Raw genomic sequence first — 21092 nt, 5'->3', positions numbered from 1 at the left:
TCACGGGAGTGACACACTGGGATCAGTGACATAACCCTGGAAAAACGCAACAGGATCAGAGTAATTCCAGGGCTAATTACTATTAGGTCGTGGAGTTCCAGTGCCCAGAGGGCTGCTCTCTGAATGTTGAAACAGGCAGGACATTTGGGGAGAAGAGCACGATCAGCACAAAAAGCTCCTGATTCCCAACAAACTAGAACAGCCAGGCATAGAACCCAGGAGTCCTGTTTCCCAGGCACCCCCTTTAACCCATTAGACCCCAATCCCCTCACAAAGCAGGGATAGAACCCAGGAGTCCTGGCTCTCAATTCCACACACCCTCCTACCCCCCCCTTCCCCCCAAAAAATCCATTAGACCTGGGTTCTATGCCTGGTTTGGGGAGGGAAATGAGGAGTCCTGGCTCCCAATCCCCTGCTCTAACCCACTAGGTCCCACTCCCCCAGGGATGGAACCCTGGAGTCCTGGCTCCCAGCCCCCTGCTTTAATGCACTAGAGTCCGTATCCCTTTCAGAACCCGGGATAAAACCCACTGCAGAATACAGAATCCCTTTTAGCTCCAGCAGGTAAGCTAGCTTCTAACTCCCATACCTCCTGTTAGCAACCAGGTCAGGAGAAAGACAGTAAATTTATGAGACGGGCGGCAGGGAAGAAGAGATGCTTCAGGAGATTTGGTGGGAGGGGCGTGTGGAAAGTCACATCTTACACCAGCTGCGAGTGCTACTAGGTAGTGCTGCATGATGGTTGGCATTGTGACTGGGAGTCAGGACAACTAGGTACTATTCCCACCTCTGCCAATGACCTACTGCGTGAAATGGGCAAGTCACTTGGCCTGCAAGCATCAGCTCCCCCTTCCACTCTTTGTCTCGTTGCAAATTCTTTGGGGCAGGGACTGTCTCTCGCTGTGTGGGTAGCGCCTGGCACAACGGGGCCCCAATCTCAGCTGGGGCAGGGACTATTTCTAGATGTGTGTCCGTGCAGTGCCCATCGCAATGGGGCCCCAATCTCAGCTGGCACTATTGTAATGTTAATAATGAAGTGATTGCTCTTTAGGAAGCTAGGCCAGCTGTGCTGGACAGACACGCCAGCTCACAGATGACACTGAATGGGAAGGAGTTAATTGAAAATAGCAGAGAAGACAGAAGTTAATACAAAGGGACTGTTGGAAAAACCTTCTTAGTTTCTGCTCCCTAAGTCTCTTTGTATTAACTCCTGTCCTCTCTGCTATTTACCTGACTGGGAGGTTGAAATTCCTGTTTGCGGAGCAGTGCAAGCAGCACAGAGAGGAAAGGGTCCATGAGGAAGATGCCGTGGGGCAGAATCGGAAAGGCCCCGGGGATGAGGAAGGGAGGCAGGAGCTGTGTGAGAGCAGGACAGCACTGCCCTGGGTGGGCTGCAGGAGTCACCGCTTCCCCTTTCTGGTTACCCTCTTCCTAGCCCAAAATGCTACTAATGCCTCTGATTGGTGCTGCTGTTACTCTGCTCCAAAAGCCACAGTCGGGGAAGTTGGGCACTGGGCAGAGAATGGCACACACCAATTTACCAGCAACGTGTGGAAAGGGAAGTAGCTGCCTAATCTGGCCCAATATCTGCCCCTGCCCAGCCCCATGCGCCAATCTCCGATCCCTGCTGCCTTGGAGCAGAGCGGTGAGCCCATCTAGCCTGGTATCCCACCTCCTCCCCAGATCAGACCCATGGACCCATCTAGCCTGGCATCGCATCTCCGACAGCACCCCCCAAACCCCAATAGAACATCCCGCTCCCCACCTGTTTGTGTCCCAGTCCTGGCCACTTACCCAGCACGACGAGCTCGGCGTAGGCCTCGTTGTTGCCCTGCAGGTCTTGTGAAGAGGTAACGGTGCAGTAGTACACGCCGCTGTCGCCCCAGGCTGTCTGGTCAATGCTGAGGTCGGCATCTGCAGGGCAGACAGATGAAGGCAAAGCTGGAGACACCAGAACCAGGGCAGGAGAATCGGAGTCACAGGCTAACATGCAGGAGGGGTCTCCAAGCAGGAGAGCCAGAGCACCAACAAGGCCTTTCAGCATAGTCTATGCAAAGGTAGTAGTGTCCAGGGTTTACAGCACAGAGCCAGGACTCCTGGGTTCTATCCTCAGCTCTGGGAGAGGAGTGGGGTCTACTGGGTTAGAACTGGGGAGGCTGGGAGTCAGGGCTTCACATTATTGATAAGATACCAGCCAACTGGACAGTATTTAGAGAAACAGCCACAAAAATGGAGGGGGTCCCTGGGGGAGGCTCTCTGGCCTGCGCTGTGCAGGAAGGCAGACTGGATGGGCATGATAGTCCCTGCTGGCCTCTGATGTGGGGGGCGGGAGGGGAAATCTATGAATTATCCAGGGCTCATGGGACCAAGTTATGCAGAGAAATTAAAAGCGGAATACTCCCTGCAGGGCTAAACGGCTGCAGCTCCCACCTGCTGATCTCGAACAATGGCACTTCCACCAATTGAGGGCTTTGAAAACCGAAATGAACACTAAACCCTCAAGTATGCACGCAAGCCACCATGCCCTGCTGTCAGGAACAGGCTGGAGTAGCAGGAAGCCAGAGAACAAGCCCTTTTGATCTCAGCAACCCAGTGGCAGAGCTGAGACTGGAATCCAGGTATCCAGAGTCCCGGCCTGGGCAGCTTTGGGACAAGATTTTTCAGAAGTGGGTAATGATTCTGGGCCTGGATTTTCAGAACGTGCCGACTTCCCAAAAAAGAAAAGAAGAAGTCAGGTCTCTGTAAGGAGTCCCACGCAAATCACTAGTTACGTCTGAAAAATTTCAGCCCAATGTACAATGTTCCCTCTAATTTTTTACATGCGGAATGAATTTTATGTGCACCAGTATGGAGGTGACGTGCGGCGTGGGTGGGACTGAGGGGTTCGGAGTGTGGGAGGGGGCTCAGGGCTGGGGCAGAGGGCTGGCATACAAGGGTGTGAGGGTTCCAGCTGGGGGTGCAGGCTCTGGGGTGTGGCCAGGGATGAGGGGTTTGGGGTCCTGGCTGCCCCAGGGCTGCAGCGAAGAGAGAGAGAGGAGTTCTCGCAGCCCTCTCTCACCACGCTGGGGCAGAGGCACCTCTTGTCTGCCGCAGGAGTCCCGGGGCCGGGGGAGAGGCACCTCTTGCCCCTGCGCAGTCTTTGATAGCCTGCTGTGTGGCCACATGGCTTAGAGGAAACTTAGCCTGGCTGTGTGGTGTAGTGGATAGTGCGCCAGACCGGGGGTCAGGACACCGGGGTTCTATCCCCAGCTCTTGCCTTGACCTCAGACATGCCACTTCACCTATGCCCAAGATCTTGTATATTGTTGGTTTTAGGACCTGAACCATGAGTCAGTTTTGACAAACTTGGTCTAGGATTTTGCTGCATGCCCATTAGATCATCTTGTATTTTGGCCGGACGTCTCCTCTCATCTGGCCTCCTGTATAACACAGGCCAGGGACTTTCACCCTGTTACCCACAGATTGTGTTGGACAAAACCATCTTCCAGAAAAGCCTCCAGGCTGGATTGAATGACCCCAAGAGATGGACAATCCACCACTTCCCTGGGGAAGTCATAAGGGTTAATCACCCTGGCTGTTAAATTTGCCCTTCCTTTCTACTTGAAGCGTGTCTGGCTTTAACTTCCATATGTTGGTTCTTGTTCTACCATTCTCCACTAGACTGAAGAGCTCATTAGTACCTGGGATTTTCTCCCCATGAAAAAAATCAAATCACCCACTGATCTTCTTTTGGACAAACTGAAGAGATCAAACTTTTTCATTCTCTCACTCTCAGGCCTTTACTCCAGCCCTTGGATTATTTTTGCAGCTCTTCTATACACCCTCTGCAGTTTTTCCAACATCCTTCATAAAAAGCGCACCCCAGAGCTGGACGCAGCCTTCCAGTATCACTCTCCCTGATGCCAGCAAGCTTTTTACACTTTATAAACAAGCAGTGTCCCCAGCTGCTCCAATTCACTGAGTGATGCTGAAATCTGGGATCTGTGACATCAAACGATCATCATAAAATCCAGCCACGACACCTAGCAGCCTAACTAGGACATAACTAGAGTCCTGAGCTAATTGGTTCAATTCTGCTGACCTGCATCTTCAGCCATAGTTTCAATTAGATTGACACTTCCTGTCCCAAATGGTAATTAAACCTTTGCAAAGCACTGCAAGGATGGAAAGTGTTATGTAAGGGAATCATTAGAATTGTGATCAGCTGTAATTAGGGTTATGACTTAACTGTTGGGTACTGCTGTTAGCCAGTTGCAGTGTTCCACCCCTGAGCTGGCTGTACTCTGGTAGGGGGAAGTGATCCAGAGTTTATAAGCACAAGACTCTAGATGAGTGTTAGAAACTGAAGATTTTTGCTGCATGAATCACGCACCAGTTTAGCCAGGTTACAACAAAGCTGCTGTTATCACAGAAACGCCTCCGGGTAAGACAACACAAAAAGAAAAGGCATGATAATTTAACAGAGTTTGGCTGGAGACAGTTGAAGCACAGCTCCAGTTGGTTTTAGACACATGATCACAGGGAAAAGAGTTTTGCTGTGGACTTTTGACCCACCATAATACAATGCGGTTGATTTACATTGTGAAACTACAGCAAAAGCAGTAGAACCTGAAAATATTTGTATTGGAGTAGAGCCAACCGATATCCAGGGCCCATCATGCCTGGCACTGCTGAGATGCAGTCCCTGCCCCAGCTGAGATCCAGGCCCCATCATGACAGGCGCTGCCCAGACACACAGCAAGAGACCGTCCCTGTCCCAAAAAGCTTCCAATAAAACTACACAATGGCAGGTTTTTTATCCTCAGATGGGGAAACTGAGGCAGAGGGAAAGGACTTTTTTTCCCAAGGTCACAAGGAGTCCATGGCAGAGATGGGAATTGAACCCAGGAGGCCTGAGTCCTAGTCTGTGCCTTAATCACAGGACAGCATCCCTCTCCCCTTCCTGATGGAGCTCAGAGCATCTGACACCAGAGCACTCAGCTTAACCTTAACCAGATACTGCTGTTCTGATACCCAGGTGTGGGTCACTGCAGGGCTATGAGTGGTTAGAGCTGGAACAGGACCCAGGAGTTCTAGTCACAGATGGGGGACTCAGCACCCTCACCCTAACCCAATGCCCCAGCAATGCTATGCTGCAAAGAGCTGGGTGGGGGTGCTCTCCCAGCAGAGTCAGCGCTGGCCTGAATGCCCCAGCATGGTGAAATGTGTAACAGAGACTGTGACAGTTTGCACAATGGTTAAAGATCCCCCACTACTGTTGGAGTTTGGCCACAATGCTCCTGCTATTATAGGGAGCTCAATTCTGCCCCTCTCAACTTCTCCACCTGCTTCCGGTCATACGCAGCATTCTTTGCTACCTGCCCTAAACTCTCTCCTGTTACTGTCCACTGTTAAATATTTGTTTTGCCAAATCCCAGAGGTGGCTGCATTTCAGCACTGGGTGAGTGACACAAAAGGGCTATTAAGGAGTTGTTGCATTCCACCCCAGAGGTGGCTGCATTTCTGTGGTGGTGAACTCTCTTCCAATAGCTTAATGGCAGCACTTTCTTTTCAGAGCTCCCACTTCAGTTTCAAAGCCACTGCTGTATTAGCTCCCTCCTTCTGGAAACCAACACGCCACCGGCATAAACAGGAATTATCCGGGCCTGGAGTTAAGACACTCAACTGGGACTCAGGAGATCTGGGTTCAGTTCGTGCCCTGCCACAGGCACCCTGAGTGAGCTTGGGCATATTACATCGCTCTGTGCCTTAGTTTTCCCAAATATAAAATGGGGATAATAATCCCCGCTCTGTATCTTTAGATGAGCTCTGTGGGGCAGGGACTGTCTCTCACTGTGTGTGTCTGTGCAGCACCTGGCACTATAGCCCCAATCTCAGCTGGGGCGGGGACTGCCCCCATTTCTCTGGCTGCTACCATAAAACACCTAATAAGCAAGCAGTACAAACGCTCTGCCCCCCGCCTCCTGCTATCCCCATCTCAGTTGGGGGATCCCTAGGCCCCACCAGAATGCACCTAATAAGCAAACACACAGCAGTCCCTCTGCCCCATATATACTGAGGGTGATGGTGATGGGACACCACTCATAAAAGTCCCGAGCGCTACCGTAATACACCTAATAAGTGAGTTGGGGGTTACCATGGAATACCTAATAAGTGACCAGCACAAGCCCTCCACCTGGCACAGTTACTCCTGAGGGCCTTTTGCACCAAAAAATTCTGCTAATTTTTTGGTCAAATAAATGTGGAGGCTCCAGCATGGCATTGGGGAGCAGAGGCCACTGGCTGCACAGAGGTGGGAGAGATCACTGTGCAGCTCCCACTCTGGGACACAGACTCAACGATGAGGCTGCACCCAACCCTGACACAGCACAAGGACTCTGTCTGCCCTAGAATCATAGAATATCAGGGTTGGAAGGGACCTCAGGAGGTCATCTAGTCCAACCCCCTGCTCAGAGCAGGACCAATCCCCAATTAAATCATCCCAGCCAGGGCTTTGTCAAGCCTGACCTTAAAAACTTCTAAGGAAGGAGATTCTACCACCTCCCTAGGTAACGCATTCCAGTGTTTCACCACCCTCTTTGTGAAAAAGTTTTTCCTAATATCCAACCTAAACCTCCCCCACTGCAACTTGAGACCATTACTCCTCGTTCTGTCCTCTTCCACCACTGAGAATAGTCTAGAACCATCCTCTCTGGAAATACCTCTCAGGTAGTTGAAAGTAGCTATCAAATCCCCCCTCATTCTTCTCTTCTGCAGGCTAAACAATCCCAGTTCCCTCAGCCTCTCCTCATAACTCATGTGTTCCAGACCCCTAATCATTTTTGTTGCCCTTCGCTGGACTCTCTCCAATTTATCCACATCCTTCTTGTAGTGTGGGGCCCAAAACTGGACACAGTACTCCAGATGAGGCCTCACCAATGTCGAATAGAGGGGAACGATCACATCCCTCGATCTGCTCGCTATGCCCCTACTTATACATCCCAAAATGCCATTGGCCTTCTTGGCAACAAGGGCACACTGCTGACTCATATCCAGCTTCTCGTCCACTGTCACCCCTAGGTCCTTTTCCGTAGAAGTGCTGCCTAGCCATTCGGTCCCTAGTCTGTAGCTGTGCATTGGGTTCTTCCGTCCTAAGTGCAGGACCCTGCACTTATCCTTATTGAACCTCATCAGATTTCTTTTGGCCCAATCCTCCAATTTGTCTAGGTCCCTCTGTATCCTATCCCTGCCCTCCAGCGTATCTACCACTCCTCCTAGTTTAGTATCATCCGCAAATTTGCTGAGAGTGCAATCCACACCATCCTCCAGATCATTTATGAAGATATTGAACAAAACCGGCCCCAGGACCAACCCCTGGGGCACTCCACTTGACACCGGCTGCCAACTAGACATGGAGCCATTGATCACTACCCATTGAGCCCGACAATCTAGCCAACTTTCTACCCACCTTATAGTGCATTCATCCAGCCCATACTTCTTTAACTTGCTGACAAGAATACTGTGGGAGACCGTGTCAAAAGCTTTGCTAAAGTCAAGATACAATACATCCACTGCTTTCCCTTCATCCACAGAGCCAGTTATCTCATCATAGAAGGCAATTAGATTAGTCAGGCATGACCTTCCCTTGGTGAATCCATGCTGACTGTTCCTGATCACTTTCCTCTCGTGTAAGTGCTTCAGGATTGATTCTTTGAGGACCTGCTCCATGATTTTTCCGGGGACTGAGGTGAGGCTGACTGGCCTGTAGTTCCCAGGATCCTCCTCCTTCCCTTTTTTAAAGATTGGCACTACATTAGCCTTTTTCCAGTCATCTGGGACTTCCCCTGTTCGCCACGAGTTTTCAAAGATAATGGCCAATGGCTCTGCAATCACAGCCGCCAATTCCTTTAGCGCTCTCGGATGCAACTCGTCCGGCCCCATGGACTTGTGCACGTCCAGCTTTTCTAAATAGTCCCTAACCACCTCTTTCTCCACAGAGGGCTGGCCATCTATTCCCCATGTTGTGATGCCCAGCGCAGCAGTCTGGGAGCTGACCTTGTTCGTGAAGACAGAGGCAAACAAAGCATTGAGTACATTAGCTTTTTCCACATCCTCTGTCACTAGGTTGCCTCCCTCATTCAGTAAGGGGCCCACACTTTCCTTGGCTTTCTTCTTGTTGCCAACATACCTGAAGAAACCCTTCTTGTTACTCTTGACATCTCTGGCTAGCTGCAGCTCCAGGTGCGATTTGGCCCTCCTGATTTCATTCCTACATGCCTGAGCAATATTTTTATACTCTTCCCCGGTCATATGTCCAACCTTCCACTTCTTGTAAGCTTCTTTTTTATGTTTAAGATCCGCTAGGATTTCACCATTAAGCCAAGCTGGTCGTCTGCCATATTTACTATTCTTTCGACCCCAGGGCCCTGCCCCTGCATGCCAGATGCACCAGGGGTGGGCAGGCAGGCTCAGCAAGGCAGGATCCATGTGTGGAGGGACTTAATGAGGGGGGATCCAGGTGTGGGTTGAGAGGATACTGCGTTGGGCAATCTGGGTGTGGGCAGCTCAGTGGGGTATCTGGGTGCAGGGGGATCTGGATACAGAGGTGCTTGTTGGGGGGGGGGGGGGGGTCTGGGTGCAATGGTAATGGAACTCCGCAGGGGAGGTCCAGGTGAAAGAGGTTGGGGCTTAGCAGGGAGGGTCTGGGTGTGTGTGGCGGGGGGGGGGGGGGGGGGGGACGACAAGCCGAACAGAGCTCAGCAGGGGGTCCAGGTGTCAGAGTGATACAGCGCAGGAGGGTCTGGATGTGGGGAGCTCAGTGGTGGGGACGTCCAGATGCTGGGGGAGTGGGATGGGGATCCAGATGCAGCTGGTTCGGACTCAGTAGGGTGGGGATCCAGGTGTAGGTGGCTCTCTGGGGTGGTTCAGGTTAAGGGGGAGTGAGGCTTGTCAGGGGTGAGGGAGGCTCAGCGGGAGGGTCTGGAGATGAGATAGTCTGGATGCACAGGGGTTGGGCAGATGGTGGAGCAGCTCCCTGTAAAGCGATCGCTCCCCAGCTGCAGGGGGAGGGATGCGTGCCAGAAGCACGGGGGGGGGGGGGGGGGGGGGGGGGGGGCAGGGGGGGAAGAGAGAGAGAAGGGAGGCTGTTTGCAGAGCTTCCTACAGCCAGAGGAGAAATCTGGGGGTGGGTTGACAGCCCCAGATGCTGTGCAAGGAAAGAGGAAGTCCTGTCCTCCACAGGACTAGCAGCTGAGTCCAGCGCAGGGTAGGAGCCACCAGCCGAGTCTTCCCCAGTCCCGCCCCCTGCACCACAGTGATTTACCTCTCTGCCAGCTGCCCTGGGCACCCAAAACATACTGCTGGGGAGGGTCATATGACCGCTCTTGTGGCTTCCCTTTCCTTCACCATCAGAAGGCCATTTTTCTGCGGGGAAGCAAAGAAATCTGAAGGGGACACAAATTGTGTGCATGCACAGTGGCGCAGAATTCCTCCAGGAGTACACAGTGTTGTAATTCCCTGCACCCAGTGTATTACCATAATATACCTAATAAGCCCTCCACCTAGTACAATGCCCATCACACACCTAATAAGCGAGTTGCGGGGGCTACCACAACAAGCCCTCCACCTGGCACAACGCCCCCCTGGAATGCTACTTTAATCTATCTAATAAGTGATCAGTAAAAAAAAACCCCTCCACCTTCCCTGGAACCTACTGTTGGTGATGGTGATCCGACGCCCCTGATAGAAGTCCCCCAGTGTCACGGCGTTGCCCTGCTTTGTAGCCACCACACGCACTGTGCGAGTGTTGTCCTGGCACTCCACATAGGGGTTGTATCCGGGGTTGTTCTGCTGCAGCTGGTTGTTGATCTGGTTCTCCTGACTGCTGGGGTTGAAGGCATCGGCCAGGCGGCTCCGGCAGTAGGACTTATACTTCCAGGTGACTATGGGCAGCTGGGTGGCTGAGGTCTGATAGTTGCACTGCAGGGTAACAGGCTGGAAGAGGATCACCACGTTGAAAGGGTTCGGCACCGTGACTTGCATCCCGTGGGCAGGGCCTGGAACAGGGAAAGGGCAGGGTCAGCTGGGAGATCAGGTCAGCTGGGCCAAGGAGGGTCAGATGGGGAAGGGGGTACGCCCCAGGCAAGTGAATGACAGAGCCAGAAAAGAACCCAGGAGTCCTGCCTTCCAGCCATTCTAACCACTAGACACGACTCCCCTCCCAGAACTGGGAACAGAACCCAGGAATCCTGACTCCCAGCCCCCCTGCTCTAACTACTAAGCCACATTCCTTTCACTCTAGAAGTCAGATTTCCATTACAGTGGTTGACTCAGACATGACCAGACTAACTTCTCTGTCCGCCCCCTTTTGAGGGTAAACAGCCATTGAAGAGTCAAGCGTAAGAGGTCTCAAGTGAATTGCCAAGCTTTTGGACCACACTGCAGCCCCTAAAGAGTTAACATCTGATTGTTTCCTTATTACAGAGCAAATCAGGAACTCGTCATCACTTGGATCACCATCACTTCCACTGGCCCATGAGCCATTCTGTGACACACCCAGCCCCTTTCTAGCCCAACAATCCCTGACCTCACTGCATTCAAAACAGGAAAGCCTGGTGCTTTTCAAAGTCATCAGTTACTAACCCACACAGCTTCAAGTCTAAAAACAGCTTAGATATCATAAAGGTGAGTGGCAGAACCGGGAATAGAACTCGGGAGTCCTGGCCCCCAACTCCTCCTCCTCCTCCAACCCACCAGACCCCCACACCCCTCCCTTCCCCGAGCTAGGAAAAAACACCAGGAGTCCTGACTCCCAGCTCTAACCACTACACCCCACTCCCCACCCAAACCCAGGGCTAACACACAGGAGACAGAGAGTTGGGACTCTTCAGATTTATCAGGTCTCAAGCCCTCAGTGAGGAAATACAGCCTCCTCTACTGTGACCCCACAGCAGCCATTTTAAAACACCCACAACACCACTGACCCCAACGCTTTCCAGGTCACGACGCCAACAACGTTCTCTGTGCACAGTATGGCATGCATTCCACTTAAAGGGCAGGAGGAAAGCCAGGGCACCAATTACACCGGAAACATGGTCATGACACCGGGGTCCACACCCCAGGGGAAGGGGGGAAATCCTGACCAGAGATATCAGCTATATCTATCTTTTGCTGAGGGATCAGGGTGCTTTTCCAGTACCCTGCATTCACACCACCCCGCAGGGCCATGGGTAACAGAAAGCCCCTCCCTCGAGGCACATTACCCAGCAGGGAGTTTCGACAGATGTGAGCTCACCAAGACAGGGCGGCTGCCCTTCCGGGAAGGAGGCCACACCTGTGTCTTTGGATTGGGGTGCACCCAGCGCCAGGGAGAGCTGTATGTATGTGACACAGGACACCCCGCAGTTACCTCACTTGGCGTGGGAAGCAGAACAGGTCAGCGGGCATGAAACCCAGGGTTGTGGGAAAGGTGAGGGCTGAGGAGGGAGCTATATTTGGCAGCTTCTTCTGCTACCTGTTTACCTTGGAGGGAAAAGTTAAACACACACATACAGCGCAGAGAGAGACAGGCTGGTTAGACAGAACTGGGGGAGGTGAAAGGACATATGAAGTCTCTGATCCCACTCCCCCACCCCGCTACCTGGGACCCCCGAGCTGCCCCCACCCCGCTACCTGGGACCCCCGAGCTGCCCCCACCCTGCTACCTGGGACCCCCGAGCTGGGCCCTGAACCGCCCCAGTAGCTCAAGGGGACCCCTATGCCAACCCCCCATGCCCACTAGTGGGGGCCCCAGGCAAGGGGCAGCCCAGGGACCCACACTAACCCTGCCCACATCCACTAGGGGGGTCGCCTAGAGTCTCCCCCACTCCAACTAGTAGGGCTAAGAGCACACCCAGACTGGGGGGAGGGGGGGGGGGACGACCAGCTCAAGGACCCACACCAACCCCCTCCCCCACGGGGGCACAGCAACCCCCACCCTGAGGGAGCCACAGCTGGGCGGCGCTAATCCCCCTCACACCTCTCCCCTCCAATCAGCCGTCGAGTTTCTCCCTTCCCGCCCCCTGTAGCTCGGGGCAGGAGACCCCGCAGAGCACAACTCCCCCTCAGAGGAGGGCGGCGGGGCGAGGAGTATGGCGGTGCCGTCGCTCGCTCTCCGGGCAGGGACGTTACCTGAGACCCATGCGCCGACCAGGAGCCACAGCAGAGTCCGCAGAGCCAGCTGGGGTCCCCGGGTCTCCATTCCCGCCTCCCACAAGCAACACAGGCCGGGTTGATTCGCCCGCATCAGGCTCCCCCTTCCCGCCAGAGGGGGAGGGGCGCTGCCCGCTTGATTCGGCCGCGTCCTACTCCCGCTGGATTCGCCCGTCCGCTCCGCGCGTCTGTCTCCAGCGCAGGTGCTGCAGCCTCGCCCAAGAGGCGGGACGTACCACTTCCTCGCGGGAGTTGGGGGGGGGGAGAAGAGAAATACCTCCCTCCTGCGCAGCAGCCCCTCAGGCGTGGGCTGTCAACTCTGATGCCATCGTGTCTTTGAATCAGGGGCTGCCCCCCCTTCCCCTTTAAAGCTGGGTTTTAAAATACACAAACCCCTCACCTGTCTCCCTGTCCCCCCTCCCGGGTTTGAAAATGGTCCGGCCCAGGTACCCATAGGAGGGTACTTGGGGCAAACCAATTTGTAGTTTGGAAATTGGGAGTGAACTTCGGTTGGTTTACCCTCCCCCCTATGCCAATGAATTGGCCCAGGGACACAGCCTAGACCAAGTTGTGGGAGAAACCAAAGTAACCTTAAAAAGAGGGAAAGGTGAATGTAACGTTCCCCCCTTTATGAAAATGGACTGGCCCAGGGGCACACCCTTGAGAAAGGGGTGGGAAAAACCAAAGTAACTTTTTAAAGGAGTTGGAAGGAGCGAAATAAATATAGCACCCCTCACATAATTGGGAAATGGGCTGTCCCAGGTGCAGCCAGGCAAAGTGTGTGTGTGGCTCTGTGTGTGTTGATGTTTCTCTTTCTTACAGGGCCAGTAGCATTGGGATCAAAGTGGAGTTTTTCCACTGGCCTCAGGCCCAAAGCCCTCTTGATCTAACAGACTCTGTCCAAAAAGTTTTAAAGACTTTAGAAAGAAGGAAACAACATTGGGTGTGAAAAGTTTTAGAAACCTGTTTTTGGAGGGGGAAGGGGAAACTTTCAAAACTTTTTCCCCTTCCAAAAAAGTTTCTGAAACTTTTTCCACTGCCAACAAATGGTTTGGAAACTTTTTTGCAAACAGTGTTTAAAACTTTTCTCCATGTTCAACAAATGTTTTGAAAACTTTTTCCATCTCCAAAAGAAAGCTTCAAATGGTTTTTGCCTCCAAAAAGAGTTTCAAAAACTTTTCCTATTAAAAAAAAGTTTCTGAAACTTTACTACGAGTTTTGAAATCCCTTTATCCTTCCAAGAAGAGTCTCCAAAACTTTTTCTTCTTCCACAAAAATTTCAAAAACGTTTCCCTCTGCAAAAAATCAGTTTCAAATTTTTTCCCCATCTCCCCAAAAGAGTTTAAACTCCTTTTCCTGTGGAAAAAAAAGTTTTTAAAACTTTACTCTCGGCACAATAAAAGTTTCCAAAACGTTTTCCCCTTCCAATTTTTTTAAAAAGGTTTATTATTAATTATTTTTTATTTTATTTAGATTGGTGTAACATCTAGGTGCCCTAGTCACGGACCAAGATCCCAATGTGCTAGGTACCATACAAACACAGGACTGAAAGACAGTCCCTGTTGCCAAAGAGCTTTCAATGTAAGTGTAAGAGAAGAGACCATATGGATTCAGACAGACCGAAGGGGGACTGTGAGGAAACAGTGAGAAAATATCCAGCTCCCACCAAATATTTATCTCCCCCAGAACTTTTTTACCTGAGAGGCAGAAAAGTTATAGAAACTTTTTTTGAGGGGTGGGAACTTTCAGAAACTCCTTTTTAATGGAGGAAAAGTCTTCAAAAGTTCTTTGTTTGAGGAAGGAAAACGTTTTGAAAGGAGACATGGTTCAGTTATGAAAATCTGGGGCAAAAAGGTATTCAAACTTTGTGGAGGAGATGTTTTCCAAAACTTTTGTTGAGGGCTGAAAAAGTATTCGAATCTTTTCTAAGAGAGGGGAAAGATTTTGAATGTAAGGACGAAAACGTTCAGGAAAGTTATTTTTGGGGGGCAGAAAAAGGTTTTGAGAATCCTTGGGAAACTTTTTGGGAACCCATTGTATTGAAGGGAGTAAAGTTTTCAAAACCTTTTCATAGAGAAAACTAAGGTCCCAATCCTACAAACACGTATGCATGTGATTGCAGCGGAATTACTTCACTCCCACTGGGAACTCACTTGGCTATGTCTGCACTGCCCTTTTGTCAGTAAAACTTTTGTCAGTCAGGGGTGTGAAAAAAACATCCCCCTGGTGGACAAAAGTTGTACTGATGTAAAGTGCGGGTGTATACAGCACTTTGTCGGCGGGAGACGCTCTCCCGCCAACAAAGCTACCGCCCCTCGTTGGGGGTGGTTTTATTTTGTTGGGAGGTGCGCAGTGTTGACATAGCCTTAAAGTTAGGCATATGCTTAATAGGAGCAGGACTGAAACCCCGAGCCCTGGCAGGTGCACCCTGCGGGGCTAAAACCCCAAGACCCTCCTCCCTGCTGGGCAGAAGCCCTTGTCCCCCCACCCTGCTGCAAGGGATGGCCGGGCGAGGGCTGCCCCAGCGGGGGCTGGAGCTGCAGGTGGAGAGCTGTGAGGTGCCATGTGACAGGACCCCCGCTGCAGTCACCAGTTGGGGGTTGACTCAGGATTGACCCTGAGGAAACTGAGATCAGAACCCAGCCCTGCCCCCGCTGCAGTCAGGGGTGACTCTGGATCGATCAGAACCCAGCCCTGCCCCTGCTGCTGTTGTGGGGTGACCCTGGATCGACCCGGAAAGCTGAGATCAGAACCCAGCCCTGCCCCCATTGCAGTCAGGGGTGACTCCAGATCGACCCCAGGGAGCTGAGAATCCAGCGTGCTCTCCCTGGGGCTCCCCAGCTGGCCCCTTCTGAGCTAGGGCAATTATGACCTCACTCTCTGACAGATGACATCACAATGAGGTCAGAAAGCCGTTGCCTCCTGCTCCAACCACTGGGCACACCCCAGCCAGCCATGTGCCCCCGAGCAGTGGCCCTCAGCTTCCTCTTTGTCTTGATCTCTGCCGTGGCCAATGGCGACCCATCCCAAGGCGTCTCCCTGCCAGAGCCCTGCCTCCCGGGCCGCCCATGCACCCTGGCCTTGATCTCAGACAACCCTGTGACCCTGAGGTGCCCAGGCCCCCCCCACCAGGGCCCAGTCTCTTGGCAGTATGCGGATCCCTCCCGGCCCGGGGAGCGGCCGGCCACCTTCATCCGCACTGGGCACCCCTTGGCGCTCATCCCCACTCGCGCCAAGCTGTGGCGGCTGCGCTTGAAAACCCGGCTGCTCCAGGGCGACCTGCGGATTCTGGATCCTGGCGTGGGGGACTCGGGCATCTACAGCTGTCACCGCGGTGATGCCATGCTGGCCTACTACGATTTGGATTTCCAGGACGCTGGGCGCCTCCACATCAGCCACGCCAGCCTGGGAGAGGCCACCCTGGCTAACACCACCGTGGATCTGGCTGGCGGGGCCCGGGGCCAGCTGTTCACCGCCTGGGCACGCTGGCAGCCCTGCGACCGCTGCGGAGGCCCCGGCGAGAGGAAGCGGGTGGGGTTCTGCTACGCCCGGTTGGCATCACGCCCCGAGGGGCCCCTGCCATGCGGGGTGGCCGGGCGAGGGCTGCCCCAGAGGGGGCCGGAGCTGCGGGTGGAGAGCTGTGAGGTGCCATGTGACAGGGCCTACGGCCCCAGCCGGGATGAACTGGGCAGGGCCCCTCTCCTTGTCGTCACCCGCTACCGAGCCCTACCTCACGCCCGCGCCAGGCTGAGGTGCCCAACAGCCTCTATATACAGGTACAGGGAGCCGTTCCATGCTGGGGAGACCCAGGGGCCCATGCAGCCAGGTATCCCAACCCTCCACCCCTGGATCAGACCCATGGGCCCATCTACCCTGGTATCAGGCCCCCTCCCTGCTAGCCCAGATCATAGCTATGGGCCCACCTAAGCTGGTATCCCCACCCCAGATCAGATGCATGGGCAGCCCATCTAAAGCAATATTCCCCCCATCTCTAAAAATCTATCCCCTAGCCAGGAGCTCAGGTCTGTGGCAGAATCCAGCCGGAATGTATGGGGATAAATCTGGGCTCCTTGGTGGGGTGAAGCTGGAGGATCCCCCCGGGAGCATTCGGGGGTAGGTTGGAAAGAGTCAGAAGGAACTTGAGCCCAGCCTGTTTGCACTGAGCTGGTTCCTGTGTGGGTGTTGGGAAGGGGAGCCAGGTTAATAAATTACCACCGCACTGAACTTTCACCGTGGTCGAAACTGAGCTGTGGGATCAGGAGACAGTGCCTGGAACAAAGGGGTCCCAGCCCAGCATTAGAGGGCAATGTGCCACAGGGGGCAGGGGAGGGGCACTCTCCCCTGGCAGTCAGGGCTGGCCCCAATGCCCCAGCATAGCCCTAGGGGGCGCTGTGCTGCAGGGAGTGGGGTGGGGCGCTCTCCCCTCTTAATCAATGCTGGTGTCAATGCCATCCTTAGCAAAGTGTAACACCAAGTCCCTGCCCGGGTATGGTCTTTTAAAACCCCATCACACTTTAATACAAGAGATGCTGGCTATGAACCCAGGCGGCCTGGCTCCAAATGAGTCTAGCTCCTGCTCAGGGGATACAAATTCCACCTCTGGGGGCTTCTGACCCGTAGCTTTCACCATCCCCTAACTTCATCTCAGATCCCGACAGAAAATCACATCTTCTCGTTAATTCCTTCCCCGGGCGCTATTTTCTGGTAGCATCCAGTGGTGCCAGCTCTCGTGAGTTTATTGTGACTCACGATTTTCCTAAAGCCCTCAACCGCTGGAATCATGTTAGTTCTCGAGCCTCTCAGCTTTCACGGAAGAAGCATGACTAGTCCTCATGGCTCCACAGAAACCCTTGGAAATGTGACTCCTCCCACCTCCAACATCAGAAGGCCAATTAAAACCAACCGGACACTGATCATTTCTTTACCCGTATGAGTTTTGGAAGCTGCTCTCGCAGGTTTTTAGCCAGCCTCAGACATTTTTTAAAGCCAATCTCACCATTTTTTAAACCAAACAGAGTTTTTGGAGCTGATCTCACGATTTTTAAGGCAGTCTCGCAATTTTTCGATGGAACGCCTCATTAAAAGTGAATGCCAGGTTGCCCTCTTGTGGCTGACGCATTGGAGAATAACCTACTACCGCTTCCAGCTAGCCATGCTTCTCCTGTAGCTCAAGCACTAGTGTCTAGGTTTCAAACCATGCACAAAATCCTGCATGAGGCCTGTTTTGGTGGCATCCCCCCTCCAGCCCTGCCCGGCTGTGTATGTTCATAACACATTGGTGCAGATGAGTTTAGCTCCTGGCTGCAGACGTCTACCACTGGCAAATCTGATCCCACTCTAGCCCCAGCCTGTGCTTAAGGCTCTGGTGGGGTTGGCATCAGCTGTTGTGGGGATTGTGGTAATTTCATCTTGTGGGCCAGGCACATCTCAGGTAGTTTCACTGGGAGACGCTGAAGGCCATTTTTGCTGCCTGTTAATTCCATAGATAAGTGCAGGGAGGAGGGAGAGATTCCCACCATCCTTGTCCCAGCCACCCTGGACCAATTTAGCCTCCCTAGCCCAGCACCCCAGACACCCCCACCCCCCCAGGGTCTCCCTCTAAGGGAGATCAGGCTCCATGGATAGCCAGCCTTTGGCCTCTGGTGATGAGAGCAAGGGGGCTGGTTAGTGCCAGTTGAAATGGACAGAGACTGGCTGAACTCATTCCAGCCAGCACCCCTTAGAGGGGTCCCATTCTCCACCCCCTTGAGCCAGCCAGTTCCCTGCCCTGGGGCTGGATCGGAGCTGGTGCCCCCCAGCAGGGTAATGCTTTACTCTCAGCCCCCTGGCTCTAACCTCTGGACCCCATTCCCCTCCCAGAGCTGGGGAGAGAACCCAGGAGTCCTGGCACCCCGTGAGCATGTGCAAGGCCCACACCAGGCTCTCCTAACCTCTCTCTTTCTGCTCCCAGCCCCGTGTACTGGCAGGAAGGCCCCACCGCCCTGACCTGGCTGGACCTTCATCAGCGCAACGGCTCCATTGGCCTGGACAAGGCGACCGGTGGCGGGACCCTGCTGCTTTCCTCCTGGAATGGCACCGATGCCGGCTATTACCAGTGCTACGTGGGCGGGCAGCTGGTGGGCCAGTTCCTGGTCACCCCGCCTAGGGTGCTGGCCTCCGCCCCAGAGCTGACCCGTGCCTACTCGGCCATCGAGTCTCTGGTGGTGGGGCTGTCCATCTTCCTCCTCTTCCTCCTCTTCCTCAGCATCCTGCAGTCCTGCCGCAGGAAGCCAGGAGCCGTCATGGCCTGAGGGGGCTGCAGCCGACTGGGGAATAAACATATTGACCAGCAGCTTGGCTAGGTGTGCGCTAGGCAGCTAGGGGGAGCGGGGTGGGCGCTCTCCCCCAGCAGTCAGGGCTGTCTCCGATGCCTCAGAGTGATGCTAGGGGGCGCTGTGCTGCAGGGTGGGAGCTCTCCCCTGGCAATCAGGGCTGGTGGCCCCAATGCTCCAGCATAGCACTAGGGGGCGCGGTGCTGCAGGGAGCAGGGTTGGGGGCTCCCCCCTGGAAGTCAGGACTGGCCCCGATGCCCCAGCGTGACGCTAGGGGGCCCTGTGCTGCAGGGGTTTGCCGCCCTGATTTTACTTGCATGCTAAAGCTAGGTGCCTACCCCAGTCAGCAGAGGGAGCTAAAAAGCCAGTGCTCAGATACAGATGCCCCAGCCACCTTTAAAGTGCCATCACGAGGTAGGCACCCCACCTGGCCAGTAGGGGTCACTGTTCCCATAGACTTACCAGCCTCTCCTTGCTCAGCATGATGGTGTGGGGTTGTTTGGAGTCAGCTCCCTGCCTCAGTTCCTCTCCATAGGCCAGTTATCAGCTGCGTAGCCCACTCTGCGCTGGATCAAAGCAATGGGCCCATCTACCCCGGTATCCCTCCTCGCCATGCTACCCCAGGGCAAGAGGTCCAGTTAGCCCAGGCCTTGGGTAAGGAGCAGAACTAGGGATAGAACCCAGGAGTCCTGGCTCCCAGCTGCCCTCCCCATGGCTCTATCCACTCAACCCCACTCTTCTCACAGATCTGGGGCTAAAGTCCAGGAGTCCTGACTCACTGCCTTCCCTGCTCCCACCACTAGACCCTACTCCCTTCCCAGAGCTTCGGACAGAACCCAGGAGTCCTGACTCCTCCCCTCCCCCCACTCTCTCCCATGTCCTGCTGCCTTGTGTTTACAAGGGGAGAAGGAGGAGAACGGCTGCAGGTATCCAGATGGGTCCGGCCAGCACACTCTGGGGTGAGTTAATTACCCGCCCCGCTGCCCGGAACAATTAGCCAATTCTCTGCTCCTAACTGCGAGGGGTCGGTGGCCGGTGATCCTGTTCCTTGCTGCCTTTGTCTGCGCGATGAATCAGTCACACTGCTCCGCAGGATCGCCGTGACTCATGGGCGCTCACAAGCACGGCCTTTGTGTGCCTGTCCAGCGGGATGGGACGCTCCGTGACTGCCACCAGCTTTCTCACCCCGCGCCAGGGGCCAGCCAACCGAGGGGTCTTCAGATACGGCCACTTCTCTGACTGCCTGAATCCAGCCCTGGGCAAGCCCCGGGAACGTGCGTGCGTGAATCAAGAGCGGAGCTTTGCACTGGGCACCTGCAGGGCGTGGCACCTTAAACGTTTGGGAGACGTGTGCCAGGACGCAGCGGGGATGGGCTCTCCGGGGCCGCAGTTGGCTTAACCACGCTAGAGGTCAAACAAACCACGAAGGAAGGTTTCTGGGCCTCTGGCCTGGTGGCTGCCACACAAGAAATGGATGAAGTTCATCTCGAAATCCTTGGCTTCACGCTGGACCAGGCGTGGAGGTGGGTGGCTCTGAGGCTCAGGGGAATGCAGAGCAGATCTTAGGAGAGGGGACTGACTGAAAGAGGTTGGCTGGCTTAGCCCACCAACTGTTTCGAGGGTAAACAGCAGAAAGGGGGAAGAGCTATTGAATTGACATCTAGAAATCAGATCGACCCGGGGCGAGTTAGTGAGGTCAACCCCCAGTGTGGGCGCAGCTAGGTCAGTGGTGAAATTCTTCTGTCCATCTAGCTACCACCTCTCCGAAAGGGGGGTTAATGACAGGGACTAGTACGCACACTGTCCTGCTGGCTGCCACATAGCACTTGCCCTGGTCTCTGGCGCACACAGGCGGATTTAAACCGCAGGCAAGCAGAGGGTTAGCAGCTGGCATATGCTGCGCTAGGGCACGCTGGGTCGGGCACGTGTTGCATCGGTGCAGGCAGGCTGGGTTCAGCTTGCTGCCTGCCCAATCTGGCAGCAGGCGATTCGTGCCTCTGTTTCCACTTCAGCTCCGGGGCCAGCCGCAGATGTGTGTCAGCAAACTGCAATGTGATGAGACCGGCCCCCTCCCTGACTGTCTTTTTTTTTGTTCTGTGTTTGTACAGCGCCTGGTGCAACTGGCCCCTGGGCCATGAATGGAGGGCCTAGGCACTACCGTAATATACCTAATAAATTGCACTATTAATGTACAGCAGGGAGTTTTGGTCCCTGACTGGGGTGCCTACATGCTACCATAATACACCTAATAAATAGCACCAGTAATATACGATGCTGAGCTCCATGGGGTTTTGGTCCCTGACTGGGGTGCCTACATGCTACTGTAATGCACTAATAATGTACACCACCTAGCACAATGGAGCTGTGGGCCACGCCTAAGGCTGCTTACTGCTCCTGTAATGCACCTAATAAATGATAACGTACAGCTCCTAGCACAGTGGGGTTGTGGTGCTCTCAGGCATGATGACAGTACAAATAATCACAACAACAGTGACATAATGGTCCTGCAGTGATCTCCTTCTGATGGGGCAGCTCCATCTCTGGAGTTCTCTGTATGATCCTCGGTGAACCTCTTCAGGGATGACTATTCCTTTTGATCCATCCAGGACACCA

General features: G+C 54.0%; 1 protein-coding gene across 6 annotated transcripts in view; it reads right to left on the bottom strand.

Annotated features, from left to right (window-relative positions):
- The window catches only part of LSR (lipolysis stimulated lipoprotein receptor), a 28110-nt gene extending 9031 nt beyond the window's left edge, over window positions 1-19079 (bottom strand). For 4 of the 6 annotated variants that reach the window (XM_048828648.2, XM_048828649.2, XM_048828650.2 and 1 more), the window contains exons 1-4: window positions 18942-19079; window positions 18155-18473; window positions 9693-10034; window positions 1795-1914 (exon numbers count right to left, since the gene is read on the bottom strand). In XM_048828648.2, coding sequence (XP_048684605.1) covers window positions 1795-1914; window positions 9693-10034; window positions 18155-18473; window positions 18942-18962 — 802 coding nt within the window. In that variant the 5' untranslated portion in view covers window positions 18963-19079. Of the gene's footprint in view, window positions 1-1794; window positions 1915-9692; window positions 10035-12147; window positions 12667-18154; window positions 18474-18941 lie in introns of those variants that run through there. The other 2 variants (XM_048828653.2, XM_048828652.2) reach the window with 2 other exon arrangements.
- Window positions 19080-21092: the final 2013 nt, after the last annotated feature.

This window comes from Caretta caretta, chromosome 24 (genome assembly GCF_965140235.1).
Source record: "Caretta caretta isolate rCarCar2 chromosome 24, rCarCar1.hap1, whole genome shotgun sequence".
In the NCBI taxonomy this organism is placed as follows: Eukaryota; Metazoa; Chordata; order Testudines; family Cheloniidae; genus Caretta; species Caretta caretta.
The sequence above is the reverse complement of the archived record's forward strand: the minus strand, read 5'-3'. Positions and strand labels throughout refer to the sequence as shown.